Source organism: Castor canadensis, chromosome 8 (assembly GCF_047511655.1).
Source record: "Castor canadensis chromosome 8, mCasCan1.hap1v2, whole genome shotgun sequence".
NCBI lineage: Eukaryota > Metazoa > Chordata > Mammalia > Rodentia > Castoridae > Castor > Castor canadensis.
This window is the reverse complement of record NC_133393.1, coordinates 120,310,501-120,333,029: the sequence shown is the minus strand read 5'-3', so window position 1 is coordinate 120,333,029 and position 22,529 is coordinate 120,310,501. Positions and strand designations below refer to the sequence as shown.

The 22,529-nt window shown below is 33.9% G+C and overlaps 1 protein-coding gene across 23 annotated transcripts in view; it reads left to right on the top strand.

The window, feature by feature from the left end:
- Ppfia2 (PTPRF interacting protein alpha 2) overlaps positions 1-22,529 on the top strand; it is a 454,825-nt gene that overhangs the window by 359,161 nt on the left and 73,135 nt on the right. For all 23 annotated transcript variants that reach the window (XM_074084029.1, XM_074084040.1, XM_074084032.1 and 20 more), the window contains 6 exons: positions 1,344-1,479; positions 3,817-4,037; positions 9,800-10,037; positions 14,113-14,142; positions 17,093-17,223; positions 20,678-20,832. In XM_074084029.1, the coding sequence (XP_073940130.1) occupies positions 1,344-1,479; positions 3,817-4,037; positions 9,800-10,037; positions 14,113-14,142; positions 17,093-17,223; positions 20,678-20,832 (911 nt within the window). The remainder of the gene's footprint in view (positions 1-1,343; positions 1,480-3,816; positions 4,038-9,799; positions 10,038-14,112; positions 14,143-17,092; positions 17,224-20,677; positions 20,833-22,529) is intronic.

The following is a 22,529-nucleotide window of genomic DNA, read 5'->3' as shown; positions in this document are numbered from 1 at the left end:
TAATAATATGTTGTAAATATATATATAAATAATGTGCTTTAGAAACCTGCTCTGCGCTTTGATTGGAGTGTACTTTATTACTGTGTTTATTGAAAACCAGTGTGGTGACATTTTCCAATTGGAATTTTCCAACTTCTTCATCTCAAAGCAAATATTAGAATCAAATGTGCATACAGAAAGATTTTTATTTATCATTTTGTCTTGCCAAAAGCCAAAACATTGCTTTTATTTAAAAAAAATAAGATTATTGACCAGGTATCAATCTGCTTTTAAGCATTTGTCATTTTTTTAATTGAAAAATAGAAGTTTGCTCAAAAAACCAAAAATCGTATGTTCTCCCTCATATGTGGACATTAGATCAAGGACAAACACAACAAGGGGATTGGACTATGAACACATGATAAAAGCGAGAGCACACAAGGGAGGGGTGAGGATAGGTAAGACACCTAAAAAACTAGCTAGCATTTGTTGCCCTTAACGCAGAGAAACTAAAGCAGATACCTTAAAGCAACTGAGGCCAATAGGAAAAGGGGAACAGGTACTAGAGAAAAGGTTAGATCAAAAAGAATTAAGCTAGAAGGTAACACCCACGCACAGGAAATCAATGTGAGTCAATGCCCTGTATAGCTATCCTTATCTCAACCAGCAAAAACCCTTGTTCCTTCCTATTATTGCTTATACTCTCTCTACAACAAAATTAGAAATAAGGGCAAAATAGTTTCTGCTGGGTATTGGGGGGGGAGAGGGAGGGGGCGGAGTGGGTGGTAAGGGAGGGGGTGGGGGCAGGGGGAAGAAATGAACCAAGCCTTGTATGCACATATGAATAATAAAAGAAAAATGAAAAAAAAAGAAAAATAGAAGTTTGCTGAATAGAGATGGTATGGAGTTTCTCCAAAATTTTGAAAATTGGAAAAAGTTCTAGATAACCATCACTTTGCATGTTTTTCACTTGGGATAATGAAAAATATTTAAAACAAATGTTATAAGTGGGGAATAATGAGATATCCATTAAAGAGCACAACCTATATAGAACTGCCACAATTTAATTCAGTGGATCTTGGTTATCTATCTTAACATATTTTATTTAACTCCCACACTTGAAAATGATAGTAAACAGAAAAGTTATTTGCATGTTCTAAAAGATGAAAATGCATCTGACCCTCAGAAATGGAACTGAGACTGAAACTTCTGATATATGTCTGAAGAGGCCCCAAAGAACATAACAATTTCCCAATTTCCTTCATTGAGATTTATTTCATAGATGGTCTATGCTTCACTGCTAATTAAGCCGGTAAATTTAAACTTTGAAATTGAATATAGTTCATACTTTTCTTTTCTTCCAGAACTCATCTGGATACCTCAGCTGAGTTGCGGTATTCAGTTGGATCCCTAGTGGACAACCAGTCTGATTACAGAACGACTAAAGTGATAAGAAGACCAAGGAGAGGACGCATGGGTGTGCGGAGAGATGAACCAAAGGTCAACCACTTTATTTCAATTCATTCATTTAAATTAAAACCATAATTCCATTTGGGGTAGAATTTTTTACCATGGACAGAATTCAAAGTGCTAACATTTTTATTAGTCTCAAGCACAAAGTATGACATTTTAAAAAATGATAATTAACATAAACTAGAAGTTGAGCTGAGCATTTCACATATATTTATCTGTATGATATTATGAAGGGATACTATTTTTTGTATGCTTATTTTAGACGTAAAACGTTTTAGGCTCAGAAAGATTAAATGTTCAACATTATACACTTAACACACTGATTGAATCAACACGAGCATGCTTTGTGTGGTTTCAAATACCATGTTTTAAGCATTGCACATAGATTATCCAAAGTGTTTATAGGTCATCATGCTAAGTGAGATCAGCCAAACTTAAAAGGCCAAACATTGCATGCTTTTACTCATTTGTGGAACCTAGACCTAAAATGATGATGATGATGGAACATGAATGTAGATGGGGGACTACCTAGGAGAACAACACCCGGAAGAGAGAGGGGGAAAGAAAAGGATACTAAGGGATAAAGAGGATGTTGCATATACACATATGAAGACAGTATAATGAAACCATTAAACACTGTTTGAAATAGAGGGAAAAGGAAGAGGGAGAATGGGAGTGTAAGGGAGAGGGTGAGCATGTTCAAGGTACACTGCATGCATACATGGAATAATCACAATTAAATATTGTATTATTAATACATGAAAAGTTTGAAAAGTGTTTATAGAGACCTATAAATGATAAACTGTAGTACCAGCCCTTCATTTAAAGAAGCTTAAAAATTTTAAGCTGTGCTTTTTGAGTAAGTAATGCAATTGTATTTTATAGAGAAGTAATAGAATTCTTCTGTGCCCTCAGTTTGCCCCCCTCAACCACTTTTATGTATCCAAGACAGTATACATTTTTCCTCAACAGCGGCCCTCACAACTTTTTGGGTTGCAAGTGATACTAATATGTCATATATAAATTAATCCACCAAAGCAGTCTTCCAACATCTGCTGAATGCGTGAATGAATAAATGAAAACTAAGTTCATATCAGTTCTTTTCTCATTATTATATGGCAAATAAATTAGTGTTCCTTTGTGCCAAAACAGTTTGTAACTCAAGTGCTAATTCACGTCCTCAATTCTTATGTCAATAGTCAAGGGAATATCATGGGATCTTTCATATAACTAATTTTTCAAGATCACAGGAATGAAAATTTTTTTTTAAAAAAGGAAAAGTCTCTAGGGCTTATCCTTTATGTCCAACCTTGTCATGCCTTCAAATCACAGTTTACAAAACTGTGGCCTATTGGTTAGTTAAAACTCTCTTTCAAAAGGAGGAGTTATTATATTAATTTAAAAATGTAAGCCATGGAAATTAGCATGCTTTGGGATTAAAATATAAATAAAATGTTCCAGTGACCACAGAAGTAGAGATGAGGTTAAATTATTTTGCAATATTTTAATAACATTTTGTTCAAACCTATGTAAGTGAAATTTTTGGTGCTGGGATTGAATTCATGGCCTCACACTTGTGAGACAGGTCCTCTACCACTTGAGCCACTCCACCAGACCTTTTTGTTTTTACATTGGTTATTTCTGAGATAGGGTGTTGATTATTCCCAGTCTCTGGCTTGAACCACAATCCTCCTATTCATGCTTCCTTGCACAGCTGAGATGATAGGCATGCCACCACCTCCAGGCATTGGTTGAGAAGGGAGGTCTCACAAACTTTTTACCTGGAATGACCTTGAAATGTTACCCTCCCAATCTCTGCCTCCCAAGTAGTGAGATTACAGGCTACCCCACTCTGCCTATAAATGAGTTTTGGGAAGAGAATTCTTATGTACTTTGCTACATGATATTTGTAGTCTCAAATTTTAATAAGAAAAATGTAAGTGAGACTAATTAGTATAAAAATCCAAATGTAGAGCACAAGTAAGTTGAGATTGTTATAATTAGAAATCCAAATAAATGTAAAAACAATAAAAGAAAATTAAAAGAAAAAGAAATGAGGCAAAGTGACACCAAAGTAGATGCCTTAAGATAATTGATGACGTGAAATGTAATTGAACTACAAATCATATGGAAGTTTATCATCTTTATTTCTATTAAAATATTGATATTTATACTGACAATATCTTCCATTGCTTAAGATGTCAAGGACATATTTTGTTGAGTCAGTAAATTAAAATTTTAATATTCAGTTATACTATTGGGAAACCAGCTATGAAAGCTTGTGTGTCTTGTTGTTGTTATGTTTTAGATTAATTCTTTTTAAATGAGCAAGATGATATTTTATTTTGTGCATTTACCATTCAGGTAAAATCACTTGGTGATCATGAGTGGAATAGAACTCAACAAATTGGAGTACTAAGTAGCCACCCTTTTGAAAGTGACACTGAAATGTCTGATATTGATGACGATGACAGAGAAACAATTTTTAGCTCAATGGATCTTCTCTCTCCGAGCGGTCATTCTGATGCCCAGACTCTAGCTATGATGCTGCAGGAACAATTGGATGCAATCAACAAAGAAATAAGGTGAGTTCAATTTGAATTGATAGTTTGAAGAGATTACAAAACCTTGCACAAAAAATGTGATTTACAGACTAGAGCTTGTTAGACTTGCAGAATCCAAAACCTCATATTCACTCATTTTAAAAGAATGTGCATTTTCACAAGACTCCCAGATATCTACTTATCTCCCGTGTAAACTTCAGACAGTCCTTTTAAGAAACACACATGAAACATATACAGACTCATGACAGTAGGGACAATATAAAAGAATAAGTTAAAGGTAAAATTTTCTTCAGTGAATTTTAAAGTGTTTTTTAAACTTAAATTCACTATTTAAGTTGAAAATATTTGTGGTATTAAGGCACATTCTTCAAGTATATTTCACACTGCAATAAAGGTACCACATACATGCAAATTAATGTACATTTATCTCTCTTAAAAGCATTCGGATATTTGAGTGAAATCAACTTAATGTTATTTTTAAAGCAATTTTAAACTGTTATGTCAGGGATAGTGTATATTTATAAATGTTAAGGGCCTTTTAAAAAATCACCACTTTTTTTTTCACTCATCACCAGTGGAACATTCCTGGGCTGGCATAATAAAATACAATAGGCCAACAGTGGCTTGACAAAATTTATTTTCTTACAATTTTGTTGACTAAAAGTTCAAGACCAAGTTTCTTATTAAGGCTCTCAGAGACAGAGAAAAAGCAAAATCAAAAATATTGATTCTCTCAGATTAATGTCTCACTCTTATGACTTTATTGAACTTCCTAAAGACTGCATCTCCAAACAGTCATATGCAGAGTTAGGGCTTCATCCTATGAATGAGGGTTGGTAGGTGAAACACAGTTCAGTCCATGGAGGAGCATATGCTAAAATCAGAATAGTGTGATCTTTGACAGAACCACTAAAAAGAAAAGTTAATGTTAGTGATCTCAAAAAATAGGATAATTAGTCAGGCTCAGAAGACAAAAAATAGCATGTTTTCCCTCATATGCAGATTATAGACCTAAAACAAATGCAGTAATATTATTGGACATCAGTCACACATTAATGGGAGAACGTGTACAGGAGGAATAGGGAAAGGGAAGGAAACCTAAAACTTGAATGTGGTTGATGTGCTCACTGTATAGGAGCAAATATAGTAACCTTAAACTGGCAGAGGCCACTATGGGATGGGGACCAGGAAGTAGTGAAGAGGTCTGGCAGAGATGAACCAATGTGGGTTTGCAATATACTAGGAATCTCTCTGTATAGCTGTCTTTATCTGAAACTAGCAAAAGCACTATGTCTTCTTACTATCTCTTACATTTTCTCTTCAACAAAATCAGAGAACAAGAGGTGGAACAGGTTCTGCAGGGTGAGTGGGAGGCAGGGAGAGGTGGCCCAAACAATGTAAACACATGTAAGTAAGTATAAAAACAATTTAAAAAAGAAAAAAATTTAAAATCAATAAATTAAGGTGAATTATAATAAATAAATAAATAATAGGATAAACTTTTTAACAATAATGTTTAAATTTCTTTAGTAGAAACTTGGATGAAAATTGTGGGTTGTTTTATGCTATATAGTGTGTTCACTAGTGGTTAAACAATGCTTTTCAGTATGTTACTACCATATTTCAAAATGAGACCAAATTCTTGTGTAGATTTCTCCCAGTAATTAATTAATACTCCTTATATTGACACAAATTAAATGTTCACACACTAGTATTGAAATTCATGGCAAATCAGACTGGTCAAGAAAAGTCTCCATTTTGGGAGATTTACCTGTACAACTGTCCTAAGTAAGCAAAGGAAAATCAAATTCATTTGCATTATTTAAATATAAGAGGCTTAAGTATATCTGGCAGACACAATTTAATATTATAGTATAATAAATCTCCTTATATTTGGGGGTATTTTTTTAGATAGAATACCAAGCTGTCTTTTTACCTTTTACTTTCAATCCTCCTGCCTCAGCCTCCTGAAAGCTGAGATTGCAGGCATGTTCTACCATGCCTATTTTTTTATTATACTTTTATTTCATAGCCAATAAAGCATGTGGGTAATGTGTATTAACTATGAATTATTTTATAGGAGATTAAAAAAATGTACTATCATCACACCATATCCAGAGATCTAAAAAGTAGGTGATTTCTACTTTGCAAATGAAATTGCACAAGTTAACTTTTCAAATATTAAGAAATATTAGCAATTATAAATGATTTCCTTTTTAACTTAATATAGTTTATCCCAATGACATCCAACTGGTTTTCTCTTATTACTCTAACTGTAGTTAGGAACCTAATATGGCAGGTGGATTTGTTTTATTTTGAGCATAGGAATTTATTCATAACTTTCTTTTTCAACTGATTAACAGGATTTTTTGTTGTGTTTTGTTTTTTCACTAATTTGTTCCATGCTTTTCTTTGGGTTTTTTTCTGGCTCTTATTAACTCTGTTTACCTCCTTTTGATATGATTCAAATCTACTTGGTCTCTTCTATTATTTCACCCTATTAAGGTCTCACCCTACTACACATTACAATAGCTCCTCATTTGGACAATACCAACTTGGTGAAATTTATCTGCTGCACATACCTGGTTTCTTTGTATTCTTTCATTTCTGTAACTAATCCAACCTAGTATTGAAGCCAGTGCAGGCTTTTTAAATCTGAAATATTCTCACTTTCAAACTCTTCAACTGCTCTTAAATATTAGGACCAAAATTTTCACTGTGGCTTACAAAGCCCTTCCCATCTCATCACTCTTTTGCCATTCATGTTTCCTACTCCTGTTGCATTATATATGACTTCCAGCTCTTTGAGTGCTTCATGATCATTCCTTTCTTGCTGCTGCTACTTTCTTCTGGAACATTCTCGCCATTCCATACCCCTTTAACCTAACATGACAACCTTTTGCTCTTATTCAGCTTGAATGGCTTTACCATTACATTTTCAGTGAAGGATTTTACTAACCTTCTTTTGTTCACTTTTATTTCTAAATCTCAGCACTTTGTTTGCATATGGAAAGTTCTCTATTAATATTTGATTATTATAAATTTAAAAAATGTAGAACAAGAATATTCTACCTGAATAACACTTTTTGATTAATGCTATTCAGTTTCAGTTAAAATCTCTGAACAGGTCAAGCATATAGCCTTGTCACCAAAAATATCAACACACCCCCTAAATAACAATCTGTATTTCTTGAGAGTCCTTTTTCAATAACAATCATAGAATAGATTGACTAAGATGTAGCTTAGTACAGTTGCCAATTTGAAAAATACATAAAACTTGATCACATACCAACGTTCAAAAGAAATAGGTATATGATATAAACTTCGGTGATCTGCTAATACCAATCAGAACTGATCTTTGGTTAAGACTTGGTCTTTCATGAACTAATTTAATCGTTAAGAAAAATACTCTTTTCTGACTTATTCACAGCTCACTCATTTCCCTAAAGATTGGGGTCAAATTATTTCAAACTTGTTTGCCACTGCACTGTTTTTCCTCTGCAGATGGGTACAATTTTGCCTGCCTTAATTTGTAATCTTTATCCTTTCCTTCTCCCACTTGATTCCTGTGGAGCATTCTAAAGAGAATCTATTTTGTTATTGTTTTGTTTTCCATATTCATGTCAAGATTTTGAAGATCAACAGATTGTAATTTATTCTTTTGAGCAAACTGAATGTCTACTTACCATTTATCTTAATTAGGTTTCTGTATACTTCTTACTCAGCTTTCTCAAAGTTTGGTTCTCCTTTATAATTAGCAAAAGACCTAGAGTAAATAACTACAATTTGTTTGTGCCACAAAACCACCATGCTTCTTGATATTTCTTTCTTTTTTGGAGCGGACAGCACTGGGGTTTGAACTCAGAATTTCACACTTGCTAGGCAGGCTTTCTATCACTTGAATCTCCCTGCCATCCCACTGAAGGAGATTTCTAAACAAGTCATTTTTCCACCAAGTATATTAAAAGTACAAAATGCCATTTTTTAAAGAAAAAGTAATTTTTCCTTTAGAATATGTTTTAAGTATTAAGGGTGTTGTACTATGTTATTTGATAAAATCTTCCTTTTGTGATTCTGATCTTTGAATGAAATTAAAATGCATCCATGAAAACAAATTTCAAGAATAACAGAATCTATATTCTTTGTGTAAGTTAAAGTTTATAATTAAGTATAAGCTTGCCTCTTAATTTTTTAACAAAAACAAATCTTTGTAAACATGTATTGTCTTTTTAATTTTACTTTATAGTTTTTACATTTACTTACATGTGTATACATTGTTTGTGCCACTTCTCCCTTCCCCTCTCTACCCCCTTCCCCAGCTTTGGGGCAGAATTTGTTCTGCCCTCTTGTTCTCTGATTTTTTTGAAGAGAAAGCATAGGAGATAATAAGAAAGACATAGTGTTTTTGTTAGTTTGAGACAAAGATAATAATACAGAGAGATTCCTAGCATTGCTTCTGTGCACTTATGTATATGCAACTTGTATTTGATTAGACTTTTAAACTCATTTCTGTAAGGGGATTACATAGAGGAATCACAATAATCTATTTGTGGTTAGGAACAAAATATCTAAGGAGTGGCTTATGACCCACTCAAGATCTTTACACAAACTAAAAAAATCTCTTAAATACTTGGGACTTTTTAATAACTAATTTATAAATATTCTGCAAAAGTCCTCCTGTTTATAGAAAAAGAGAGCTGAGTGTAGTGGCTGTCACCTGTAATCTTAGTTTCTTGAGGGGATTGTGGACTGGGCAAAATGTTCTTGAAACCCTTTCTCAACAGAAAAAGCTGGGCGCAAGCGTGTGCATGCCATCCCAGCTACAGTAGGGAGCATAAATGAGAAAATTGCCATCCAGGCTAGCCTGAGCAAAAAGTGAGACCATACCTGAAAAATGACCAGAGTAAAATGTGCTGGAGGTATGGAAACTGCCTGCCTAGCAAGCATGAAGCCATGAGTTCAAACTGCAGTGCCTCCAAAAAAGAGAAAAGATAAAAAGTAACAGATAGTGTCTTTACCTTATCAAACACATTTATATTAACAGTTTGTTTTTTATTTTCCCCTATCTCTCTATGTATCTAACTACATTTCTACTTTGTTAGGTTTCTTAGTACTTACTTAAGGAAGGCTTAGTTAAGTAGAAGTTAGTGTTTCTTTTGCAGCACTGGGGTTTGAACTCTGGAACTCACACTTGCAAGGCAGGTGCTCTTACCACTTGAGGCACTGTCAACTTTTTTGTGTGTTGGGTGTTTTGGGGACATGGTCTTGCAAACTATTTGCCCAGACTGAGCCCATGCCCAGAGAGATTAGTGTTTTAAGAAGAGTTTGGATGTTACATGGCCTATGATAATTATGGATGAGCACTCATTGAAGATCTTATCAATTAAATTTGTTACTGGACAGAATCTCAGTGAAATGACTACTGAGATCCAGATCTCTGAAGGAGTTTTTATTGGTATCCAAGTTTGAATGCAAGATTAGAATTAGTAGTAAAACTTAACTAGGCAGCAAGGTTTTAAAAGGGTTTTTGCAGGATAGTGGTGTAGAAAGAACAAACTGAAAATGGTCAGGAATTACATATCCTAAAGAAGAAAAAAGAGGATGTCTTAAATCATAGCCCAGAAGTTTTTGAAATTTATTGAAAGTTGTACCTCTTAGAGAAGAAATAAAGATGGAAATACTAGATTTGACATAAAATATTTAACATTTTAAAATGATACGTATGAAATTCCAGTTGACACTACAGTAGCATATAATAGGGAAAATTAAACTGTATCTTTCAGGCTAATTCAAGAAGAAAAAGAATCTACAGAGTTGCGTGCTGAAGAAATTGAGAACAGAGTGGCTAGTGTGAGCCTGGAAGGCCTGAATTTGGCAAGGGTCCACCCAGGTACCTCCATCACTGCCTCTGTTACAGCTTCATCGCTGGCCAGTTCATCTCCCCCCAGTGGACACTCAACGCCAAAGCTCACCCCAAGAAGCCCTGCCAGGGAAATGGATCGGATGGGAGTCATGACACTGGTATGATGATATGTTCAGTTAACTGTGCCCCATTAAGATTAGCCAACAAGTGTTGCATTAGCCAACACTTACTGGGTGTCTGGTCTACTCCAAAGACTCTGTGCATTTATTGTTTCTTTTTCTAATCCGCCACACAAATAATGGTAGGTCCCATTATTAACCCCATTATAAGACAAGGAAATGGATGTTATACCTTTCTCAAGGTCATGTAGTAAGTCAATGGGCAGGCAAGATTTTAAATATAACAATAGAAATTTGGAAGATTTAAACTTTTCAGTCCAATTTTGCTAATATTATGTTGATTATATAAATCTAAATAGAGTAGATGATTTTTAAAATATTTAGCTAATGGCAAAAATTCAGAGTTATCATTTCTTCAATACAACAGAGGAATTTATAATATTGCAATATATATAATTTTCATAAAATTATGTATTTATGTTGCCACAAAAAAAGCCTCAATTTTCAAATTTTTCTTCTTTAGATACCATGTCAATATTTCCATACTTATTCTTTAATTATTTTTTTCATCAATCTTTACATTTGGGATTAGAATTTGGAAGCCCACATTAGTAACCTGAAAAAAGAGAGAAAATCAAAGTAGCACATTCTAAAAGAAACATAAGAAAGATTGGAAAATATGGTCGGAATGGCTGCTATATGCTGTGATGTTCAGTCATCTAATTCTCATGGCAACACTGAGGTCAGAGGTCATTGTTCCCGTGGGGAGCAGAGGTCACCGAGGCTTTGAGAACAGGAGTAAATCATCCATGTTCAACATGAATAATAAGTGGAGCTGACGTTTCCACATAATGGTCCAATGAAAAAGCGTGCTTTATTCTGTTTTTTGGGTTTTTTTCCTATTATTACTTGGAAGTGTACTTATATGACAGTAATGACGAAGATAAAAATATTGTGAAATGTTTGTGTAGGTAAAATTCCCAGTTTTCATAATGAGTATTAAAACTATTGGTTAAACAATAAAATTCCTATTTCAAATAAAAGAGATTGGCAGTAGGGATTAATTAATATACAAAGAGTTGATAATAGTTCATATATGCTAAAATCTAGCACAATTATAACTATAATCATAATTATAATAATACTACAAAAATCAAGTAACAGTGTTTGTCAGAGGGCTGTGAAGCTCCTATAAAAGTATACAATGCCCATAGATGAATGAAGATCATTGTCCAAATGCCATCATTAAATAGTTTGAAATAATATGTAATCTGGTTGATAAATTGCAACAATTATTTTTATTAGAATTAATTTATTAAATCTACATATATTTATGTTGTGTGTTTGTGGGTGCATGTATATTACATATATATATATATATATATATACTCATGTACATACATACTTCTGATCTTAGAGACAAATTCTTATAGCAATTATATTTTTTTGCATTCAAAATTTTTGATTAATGTTCACAAAATTTATTTTGCATATATATATATAGGTTTGGCATCTTTTTCTTTAATTTTGCAAATGAGAATTGAAACGATACTATTTATAACAAACTGTTTATATGGTGGGGAAACAAGAAGGAGGCAGGGATGCCAAGCTTCTCCTGGTTTTAATTAATTTGTGGGTTCAATTACAAGCTCTCTACAGTTTGGAATTTCCAATTTATAAGGCCTGCATGAAAGAAAAATGGTGAAAAACACAAAAACAAATAACTCACCTCTTTTGTAAGCTATTGAGTCTTCTGTGTTTATTACCAGACTTGGTATTTAAAATAACTTTTAAATAGACATGATGATGGTCAATCAGAATAATGATTACCTGATCAGAACAGGCCTCAGAAACTTTTAGTCAAAATACTAAGTTACACTAACCAGATATACTGAGTCACAATGTGGCCTGCTTAGTTTGCAAGTCCAGGAAGTATCCATTATCTATGACTTAGTTTCTGAAAATGTAATATGTACTACATAATGTTAATGACCAATTTATTACCAAAACTACAGTAAGAATCTTGGGTCACAGAGCACAATTTAATCACCATTTAAGGCAGGTATACTTTGGTGATTTCTGAACTGTTATTATTTGCTTATATTTTTATGGTGTAGTATCTTACTCAAGTATTTTCATAAATATAGACATCACAGTCCATGATAACATTATTATTTCCTAATAAAATAATGTATTTATAATCTTTAGATGTGATTTTTTTTGTGCATAGAAAGAGATTTCAGTGCTTTCACACATTGTCTTGAGGAAGTAGTGATAAATAAATCAGTGGTAAGTGAAGATTATTACACTATAATTAGAGTTCTAAAAAAAATACTTAGGATATTTCCTGATGGATAAAGAAATGTTTTAAAATTTCAATATCTAGGTTGAATAAAACCATGGAAATGAAATCCAGGAAATCCTTACTACCTAATAAAATGTGTCACCAAATTCATTATTTTCAGTGTGATATATAGGTAAATTTTTCTCTTATCTATAAAAAATTAATTTTGTTGGATATAATTCATATTTGAGCATTTAGAGAAAGATTAGAAAATTTAGGGAAAGAAAACCAGAGATTGAAAAGACTTTGTGTGTGTTACTGCATTCTGTAATAATGCCTTGGACACTTTGTTTTTTAGTCCTGATAATAAATCATACTTATATTTCTTTTTACAGAAGAACAGACCCTTAGTATAAATAACATGCTAACTATATGTAGTTAGAGTAATAACTGGGGCAAAATCCACACATTTTCCACTAACAACAAAAATATAAAGTATAATTGAATAATTAAATATAACATATCTGCAATGAAAAGTTAATCAAACATTAAATGTGAAACTGGAATTTTGGACCCAAAGTCCAAACTTCTGAGATTCCATATGCCAGGTCTGGCCAACTGCTCCTGAATGCCAAATAAAGAAGCATGGTGAAGGCAGAGAAAGGTTTATTACATGGCTTGGGACATTCCACGGAAAGAGGCAGGGTAAAATAGCTCATCTTTAGGCATCTCTACAGTTCAGACATGAGCTATATATAGGCTTAAGTAGACAAAAGAACTGGGGGCAAGAAACAAAGGTATGCATAGTTAAATAGTCCCAGTCACAGGTGTGTTCTGGTTGACCATTATCTCAGTTCAAGAGTTCCCAGAGCTGATCCAGAGAAAATGTTGTTGCCCTCATCCCTTGAGGGGTGCAGTCTGCTTCCCATGAGATGATTACTCCTGCTCCAGGGTGCAGCCTCATCATTTTAGGTAATTATCCTCATTTGGAGGACTGATCTGTCCTTTAAGTCTCCACTGTTCCTTGTGGGAAGTTTCAGTCCCTTATCTTAACGATGTTATCAGTCCTGTCCTTTCTGGAATCCAAGGTGATTGTAAAGTGACTGTAAAGAGAATGGTTTAGAGCAAAGACAAAAACAAAATGGAAGCAAGGATGCCAAGCTTCTCCTGATTTTAGTTAACTTGTGGGCTCAAGGAGTCAGTGATTTTCAGCAAAAGCAACTTGAGCGCTTTTTACAAGTATATGAAGTTCATCTGAAATCATAAAAGAATGGCTTTTTAAAATTTCTGTAAAAGAGCATTTACAAGAAAGCAGCCTCACCAGAAACACTTTATGCTGACACCCCCTCTCTTGGCCTGTGTGGGGGTGGGGAACTTCGCTAGGATGCCAGGAAATTTGAGATCTCTGAAATCCATACTTACTCAAAGGAAAGCCAAAGTTCTCAAGAATGGGGCAAAAGTGAGTTTATAAACGCTGTGCCTTGTATTTTCATTCCTGTCTATATTTTCTTGGGAGGATGCAGTCTCATTTACTTCTGGTGTCTCACTCTTCTGCTAGATTCACCCTGTGCTTTATATTCCCCAGGGTCCACATCTCATATTCAATGCATGTAGACAAGGCTCCATCATGTGACTATATCTCCCATTCATGCCTTCTGAGAGGCTCTTTCTCTAAAGTAACTCCTGGGACAAGTGACTAAAAGAATTTATTGCGGAAAAAAATGCAATGAAGATACCCTAATTATAGATACTATTAAAACTTGCAGTATGGTCAAATGGGAATCATTAATCGGTTCTATTCTCTCTTGCTTTTATTACTGCCAATCACAGCCAAGTGATCTGAGGAAACATCGGAGAAAGGTACTGTAAACAACTTTGACATGATTCTTTATTGAATATTGCTTTATTCCTGTGAAAACTTTAACATGATATTCCCCCTATAGTATTTTATTTGCATAAAAAGAAATAATAAATCATATTTTGATATCATATTTAATATTTTAAGTGTTATTGAATTGTTTGAGTATGATAAGAACAAATAAAAATAAAATCGTTCATGCATTCAAGGGCAATGGCTGGATTATGAGAACTAAGTATCCTGATTTTCCACTGAATAATTAAACCATGGTGATAGAGTGAGATGTTTTAATATCAATTATAGAGCAATGCTGGTTATATGAAAAATGTTGGTTTCATTACTATTCAAATACTCTGAGGCCAATTGATCAGGCAAAAACTCCCAAGAAAAGATACTAGTTTGTTGTAGTTCCCAAGAGAAGGGGTATTCCATGCCCTGTAAAAGCACCAGGTTGGTCACTAGGCAAATGTGAGGGGAAAGCAAGCAGGAGCCTTTTTGAGGTCTCTTACAGAAAGAGAAAGAAGGGTAGAGTAGGCAGGTTCAGAATTGATAGGATAATTTCATCTGCTCTGGTATTGGGACCTCTCGCGTTGTCTCTCTTCTGGCCTTGGGTCAATAAGGGCATGGAATTTTGTCTCCTGCATTACAGGAGCCAGTTAGAGAAGAATGGGCTCTGAATTGGTGGATTTGTATATGAAAATCTCCCTAACAAGTAATACTGCTTGCCTTCTTTAGGAATTAATTAGACTGGGGAGGAGCAATCTTTCCAGATGCCAGAGTATCCAGATTGCAGAAAACAAGGAAATAGAGTAAAAACAGTGTTTTCTTATTTAGAATAAAATAAAGAGAAAAATTATGGCATATGGAAATAAAATAGACTCTAATTCTCATTCACAAAACGATATTTTATTAGATCCTTGAGAACAGAGAGCTTGTAGTGGACACTGGATATCAGATGGGAATGATTCAAAGTTACAACCTACTCTCCAGTGTTTAAATCCACTCTTCAGCATCTTCAAGATGTGGTAATAAGTCTATGATAAAGCATTTCTGAAATCAGAGAACTTTAAAAATTATTGTTATTGTTTAATTAAGATAATTTGTATTATGCTTACATGGCTTAGATTGATGGAATTTTCTTTTCCTAAGTTACTTTCTATCCTCCTGTCTTCTTGACACAACCAACTGGTTGTCAATTTTTAAGTTTACCTTGCAAACTGTCCTTACTAGTCTGTAACTTCTACCACCTTAGAAGACTAGAAAAAAAATCTATGAATCTAGGAAGAAAACAGAATAGATGGTGTAAAATACGTTAAGTGAGTATAAGAAATGAAAGTACAGGATGGAGGGTCTTGTACAGAATTACAGCCTAATAGAAATCAAGGAGGAAAGTGGTGACTGGCAAGAAAGTTCGTGGGAGGAAGGAGCACAAGGTGAAGATTACAAGTATGTAATCTTGAAAAGAGTTACATACTTGTTTTCATTAACATTTTGAAAGAATGCACCAAGGTAATCACAGCTTTCATTTCATTGGCTGATTCTGCTGCCTTTCTTCTCCACTTTGCTTACATACTGTGAGCTATCAGTGTTATTCTGAAGAAGAGTCTATGTCTGAAGTTTTTAAGAACTGGTTATTAGTATAGGCTATAGTTTGCTTCACAGGGCGTAAAAGAAGGGTATTTTATAAGAATGTGTTTCGGGAGAAAAATTCAGAAAGCAGAAATCATTATGCATAGCACAGAGGATCATAGAAAAGAGTCCCAGTTAGGTTATGGAACTGTAAAAGTACTTATACATACATGAGACAGGTTCTGAAACACACCTAACATGTTTAGATGGGACATGGGTTTAGAAAGGAATTTCTGTCACATTGGAATCACGCTAAAGTAGACCTTGAAAAAGACTCTCCTAGTGGCCCTATGCTAGTTGAAAAAGGAATCTTATGAAGAAGACCGACAATTTCATTAAGTTTATTCAATGTATGTTTTTATCATATATAAACATTTTCATAATAGCTTTTTGTAGAAATAAGACATTATTCCAGAACACTTTAAATTTTTTTATCAGAACTTCCATAAACATTTTAAACTCTGTTTTTCATAATTTTCAATCTCTTTCTGTGTATTGTAACATTCAGTGATGCCATTAAGATGCAACACATAAAACATTTCTCTACAATTAACTCGATTATTGGAAAGTTCATCCTTTCATTACAGTTCTGTTTCTCTCTCCCTACCAAAACTGATGGTATGCCGAATTGATGTGAATTTTTAATGTGATTCCTCTTTAAAGAAATCCCTCCATTCTGTTTGTGTTTTTTTACATCTTTTCCAATTGTCCTGTCACTCGTAGTAAAATGAAACAATTTGTAAGAATTATGTTCTTACCTTGTATTGTTCTCAAGTGAAAAGAAATTTTTTTCTTATAAACTGCTACCCATTTTAAACTCTTGTAATGTATTTATTAGACTGACTAATTTAAAATGCTTTATCAGATAAAATTATATTTTGCCAACTTGTCTTCTAATTTCAAAATTTCCACTTAAAAGATCTTTGTTATGACAACCTGACTTTGCATAATACTCTTTTTCTTTAGTAAATTTGCTCAAATATGTGTTTAATACATTTTTGTAAAAAGCATATGTTCTGATATGATAAAATGGATTACAGAATAACTTTTTCTTATTTGCCGTGTATTGATTTGTGGTGTTTATTACTCTTATACAATATTTTTGTGTAGTGGGTCCATGAGTTTTTTTTATTGTGGTATGGTCAGTTTTACATAGCTATAAAATCATTCTGTTTAGTAAAATTAATTTATGTAAGTGAGACTTATATGTAAGTCTTTGTACTAAAATTACTTAAATATCCTTGTCTTAATGATTCTTTATTTATGTCAAATTCAGTTGAAACTTAGTAATAGTTGATTTGAATGTACTGTTTTTGCTTCTAGATTGCAGTGGTGGAAGAAGATGGTCGGGAGGACAAAGCAACAATTAAATGTGAAACATCCCCTCCCCCAACACCCAGAGCCATCAGAATGACACACACCCTCCCTTCTTCCTACCACAACGATGCCCGAAGGTAAGACCATCTGAGCACACTGAATGTTGAACACTTTCCATCCCAAAATATTCACTTTCCTTCAGTGTTGTCAAATGTACTGCCGTACAATTGAGATGAAAGTTAGATTTGAGTCATAATTTTCCAATGGGGCATTGCCCTGCTCTCTCTCTACAATATTTTTTATAAAATAACCAAATTTCCATTCTGAGATCAAATTTTTACTTTTAAAATTAACTATATTGTGTGGTCTTGTTATAAATATCACATATTGCATATTATATATATATATGCATATATATATATTAGTAGAATTTTCCTATTACAATGCAGTTGTGCTATAGGAAGGACTTAGGAACAGTAAGAAAAAGCTAAAAGGACTTAAGCTAAGACAATAAACTTGGGTTGTATTATGAAAGTAATTAAGATCTGAAATGTCCATGACTGCTAGCAAACAGATATGCATGCCCGTACTCCAGAGCTAATAACTCTTCAGGCCAATTGCTTAGAATAAAAAAGAGCACATTGGGTGAAATATTAAAGGAAAAGATTTCCAGATGTTATCTGTCATAATGATTCTTCATATTGTCCTATCCATGTGCCTAAAAAATTGCAAACAGTTATCTATAATTAATGATATAAATAAATATAAGCATGCAATTTGTATCTCACATGTATGTCTTCTTACTGTCTTGTCAATTACATCTTTGAACATGAAGATAATGACTTAATGATTACTACAATATTTATGAATCCATCTAACAAATAGTATGTTTTAATGGCAAATGTTTTTGAAAATGGCTTTCTGAGCTGAGAAGCATTTCTTTTGATTACTTTCATATGCTAATTTGAAAAAATAAGTCTCAAATTATATATTTCTTTCACTCTCCAAAAAGACATTGCTTTGCAATTTAGATAATGTAAGCTCAGGTTAACTAAGATGACTGAGTAAAATTAAATGTTTCATCATCATATCAAGTTAACATCTATAAAAATTATAGCATTATCTATTGATTGCTTATTACCATAATGTCACGTATATTGACCAGAAATGGAAATTACACCAACTACTTGGAAGTCATTTCAGCTTGTCATGTATCTAAAAGAAATATTGAAAGCTATAATTCAGGAAAGATTTATAATGATCAGTAGCATATAGTATTTGTCTCTTCTAGAACCCAACCACATGATTTTAGAATGAACGAGTTAGACTCCAAATGTGTGTGAGAGGGATGGCTACAAGAAACTATAGCAAAACTACAGCAGCTTCAATTTCACAATTAGTTGGTTACCATTGGTCATTATGTTTAAGAGCATAAAAAACAAACTCTAAGAAAGATATTAGTAATGTGTCAAGTACTAAATAATACAATGATGCTAGATATGCAGATTTTTTTATTATTATACATTTATTCACATGTGCTTACATTGTTTGGGTCATTTCTCCTCCCTGCTCCCCTCACTTCCAGGCAGCACCTGTTCTGCCCTTATCTCTAATTTTGTTGAAGACAAGACATAAGCATAATAAGAAAGACAAAGCGTTTTTGTTAGTTCAGATAAGGATAGCTATACAGAGAGATTCCTAGCATTGCTTCCATGCACAAGTGTATTACAACATATGATTTTTGGCCTTCTGAGCCCAGCTAACTTTGCTTAAGATGATGTTCTCCAGTTCCATCCATTTACTTGCGAATCATATCATTCTTCTTTATGACTGAATAAAATTCCATTGTGTACTGTTGGTGGGAATGTAAACTAGTACAACCACTCTGGAAAAAAATTTGGAGGCTACTTAAAAACTAGACATTGATCTACCATTTGATCCAGCAACACCACTCTTGGGGATATACCCAAAAGACTATGACACAGGTTACTCCTGAGGCACCTGTACACCCATGTTTATTGCTGCACTATTCACAATAGCCAAGTTATGGAAACAGCCAAGATGCCCCACTACTGATGAATGGATCAAGAAAATGTGGTATCTATACACAATGGAATTTTATGCAGCCATGAAGAAGAACGAAATGTTATCATTCGCTGGTAAATGGATGGAATTGGAGAACATCATTCTGAGTGAGGTTAGCCTGGCCCAAAAGACCAAAAATCGTATGTTCTCCCTCATATGTGGACATTAGATCAAGGGCAAACACAACAAGGGGATTGGACTTTGAGCACATGATAAAAGCAAGAGCACACAAGGGAGGGGTGAGGATAGGTAAGACATCTAAAAAACTAGCTAGCATTTCTTGCCCTTAACGCAGAGAAACTAAAGCAGATACCGTAAAAGCAACTGAGGCCAATAGGAAAAGGGGACCAGGAACTAGAGAAAAGGTGAGATAAAAAAGAATTAACCTAGAAGGTAACACCCACGCACAGGAAATCAATGTGAGTCAATGCCCTGTATAGCTATCCTTATCTCAACCAGCAAAAACCCTTGTTCCTTCCTATTATAGCTTATGCTCTCTCTACAACAAAATTAGAAATAAGAGCAAAATAGTTTCTGCTGGGTATTGAGGGGTGGGGGGGAGGGAGGGGGCGGAGTGGATGGTAAGGGAGGGGGTGGGGGCAAGGGGGAGAAATGACCCAAGCCTTGTATGCACATATGAATAATAAAAGAAAAATAAATTCCATTGTGTATAAATACCACATTTTCTTAATCCATTTGTCAGTAGTGGAGCATCTTGGCTGTTTCTATAACTTAGCTATTGTGAATAGTGCTGCAATAAACATGGGTGTGCAGGTCTCTTTGGAGTAACCTGTGTTACATTCCTTTGAGTATATCCCCAGGAGTGGGATTGCTGGATCATATGGCAGGTTTATGTTTAGATTTTTAAGAAGCCTCCAAATTTTTTTTCCAGAGTGGTTGCACCAGCTTGCATTCCCACCCCAGCATTGTACGAGGGTTCCTTTTTCCCTCGCATCCTTGCTAACACATGTTATTGGTGGTGTTTTTGATGATGGCTGTTCTAACAGAGGTGAGGTGGAATCTTAGTGTGGTTTTGATTTGCATTTCCTTTATGGCTAGAGATAGCATTTTTTGGCCATTTGAATTTCTTCTTTTGAGAAAGTTCTATTTAGTTCAGTTGCCCATTTCTTATTTGGTTCATTAATTTTAGGAGTTTAGTTTCTTAAGTTCCCTGTATATTGTGGTTATCTGACCTTTGTCTGATGTATAGCTGATACCAAACCAGCCTATGATCACTGATTAACTTGATATTCTTCCAAGAGTAAGGGAGATAATGCCATTTTTTTGTAACAAAAAGAAATTTTTCTATTGAAAATTCAGAGACTTAGGGCTCTGAGGCTGAGGATACAACATTCCAATATCTTAAGAGGATGAGGAGAAGGAAGGGAGAAAATAACATTCAAAATCTACTTGTTCCTTCTTTTCTACGTTTACAAAGGAAACAAATCTGTGTGACATGTGGATGTCACATCAAAGTGAACTGTTGTTCTCTTTTGTCTTTTGCAGTAGTTTATCTGCCTCTCTTGAGCCAGAAAGCCTTGGGCTTGGCAGTGCCAATAGCAGCCAAGACTCTCTTCACAAAGCCCCCAAGAAAAAAGGAATCAAGTCTTCAATAGGACGTTTGTTTGGTAAAAAAGAGAAAGCTCGACTTGGACAGCTCCGTAAGTATGCAATAGGCCTGTGTTTGACTTTCCATTGCAACTTGTTTTTGTCACATCTGAGTGTCCATCTATCTTTCATTTCTCTTCTTTTCACTTCTCTTTCCTACCTGACAAACTTTCTACTTAAGGAGCTTTGTAAGTTCAATTTAGTTGAATAATGATTAATAAAAGTTATAGTGAAAGAATATTGTAAATCGTTCAGTCCTTTTATTTCTCTGTTAATAGCAGTAGCTAGAATTTATTTAATGCTAATTCTTGTGAAGGCACAATAACCAAGTGTTATTACTGTCCTCCCTATTGTGTAGATAAGTAACAATGTTTTCATAATTTGCAGAATTCAGACTAGCTTTAAGACAATTGCTCATATTGCCACTTAGAAAGCTTAATATATGAATATAAAAGATTTTCTTCTAAAATATTGAGATCCCCACAAAAACCAAGGAAATTTTTAAGTCAGAATAAAGTATAATAAAATGTAAGGCAACCAATGTAAAGGATAGGATCTCTTTGTCTAAAGTTATCACAGTTTTTGAAGGGAGAGAGGAAAGAATAGGGAAATAGGGACTGGGCTAGATTAACTGTCAGTTACTAATAGAATAAAAATATAAATCAGTATATTTGAAATACCCCTGGATAAGTACATACTCATCAAAAGATACTCACATACATGCATACATATATATGTGTAAAATTTTCTGAAACATAATTAGTAGGTAATAGAAATATGATGACATGATATTGACTGGTTTTGGATGAGTGTCATCCTATATACTTATTTTTAGAGTTAGCGAGAAAGGATTGAACTTCTAGGTCCAATGGTAAGTGCTGAGCAAAGTAAGACTGATGTCTAATTCCTTGGGTTTCTCAAACAGGAATGATTATTTACAAGTGATACTCCAACACCTAGGCTGAGTTTCCTGCTTTAATGCCAAAAGAAATTCTGTGTATAATATTCATGTTTCAGGTTTGTGATTGTAGGTTATCCACATATGCCTTTCCTGACTTCCACAGTGTGAAAGCATAAGAATCATCAGAGGCCATGGGAACTGATGTGCAGTAGAGAGATGAATCCTCCTTAGATTTCTGTTTCTCAGAAGAGGAACCCCTTACACTATAAAAAAATCACGTGAAGAAAGAAGGAAAAAGCTGATTACTTTTAATATAAAAACACAGTCTAGATTTTAAGATTTCTTAATCTACTTTGACAACTTGTTGGGCTCTTTACCAAATTATTTGCCATTCCCAATATATTATAAAATAGTTCACAATAGTTTGGGCAGCTACTTGTTTTAAAATATTTATTTTGTTAACAGATTAATCATTTTATTTATGCATATTTCAGCATGTTTATCTTTGTTTCTATAATTCACTTTACCCTTTTAAATGTATTTCACTTTCCTTCTCCCTTAGAATTTTCTGTTTTTATTTTATATTTGAATTTGATGAGAAATTACTAAATCACTAGGAATTTTTCCAATGATATTTTGCAAATATCAGAATATCCTGGACAAAATTTAAAGCTTAGAATATATAAAGCCTTCTAGAAACCTAGCTTATTTCCTATTTACAGTGACTGTTTTTAGATCAGAAAAGATGAAAATGTAATCAATTACAATTGCACCCATATCAACCTCACCAAAGACAGAAACTAGTGATAGCTATTTGGGATCCTATCATAGACGGGAAGATTTTAAGAC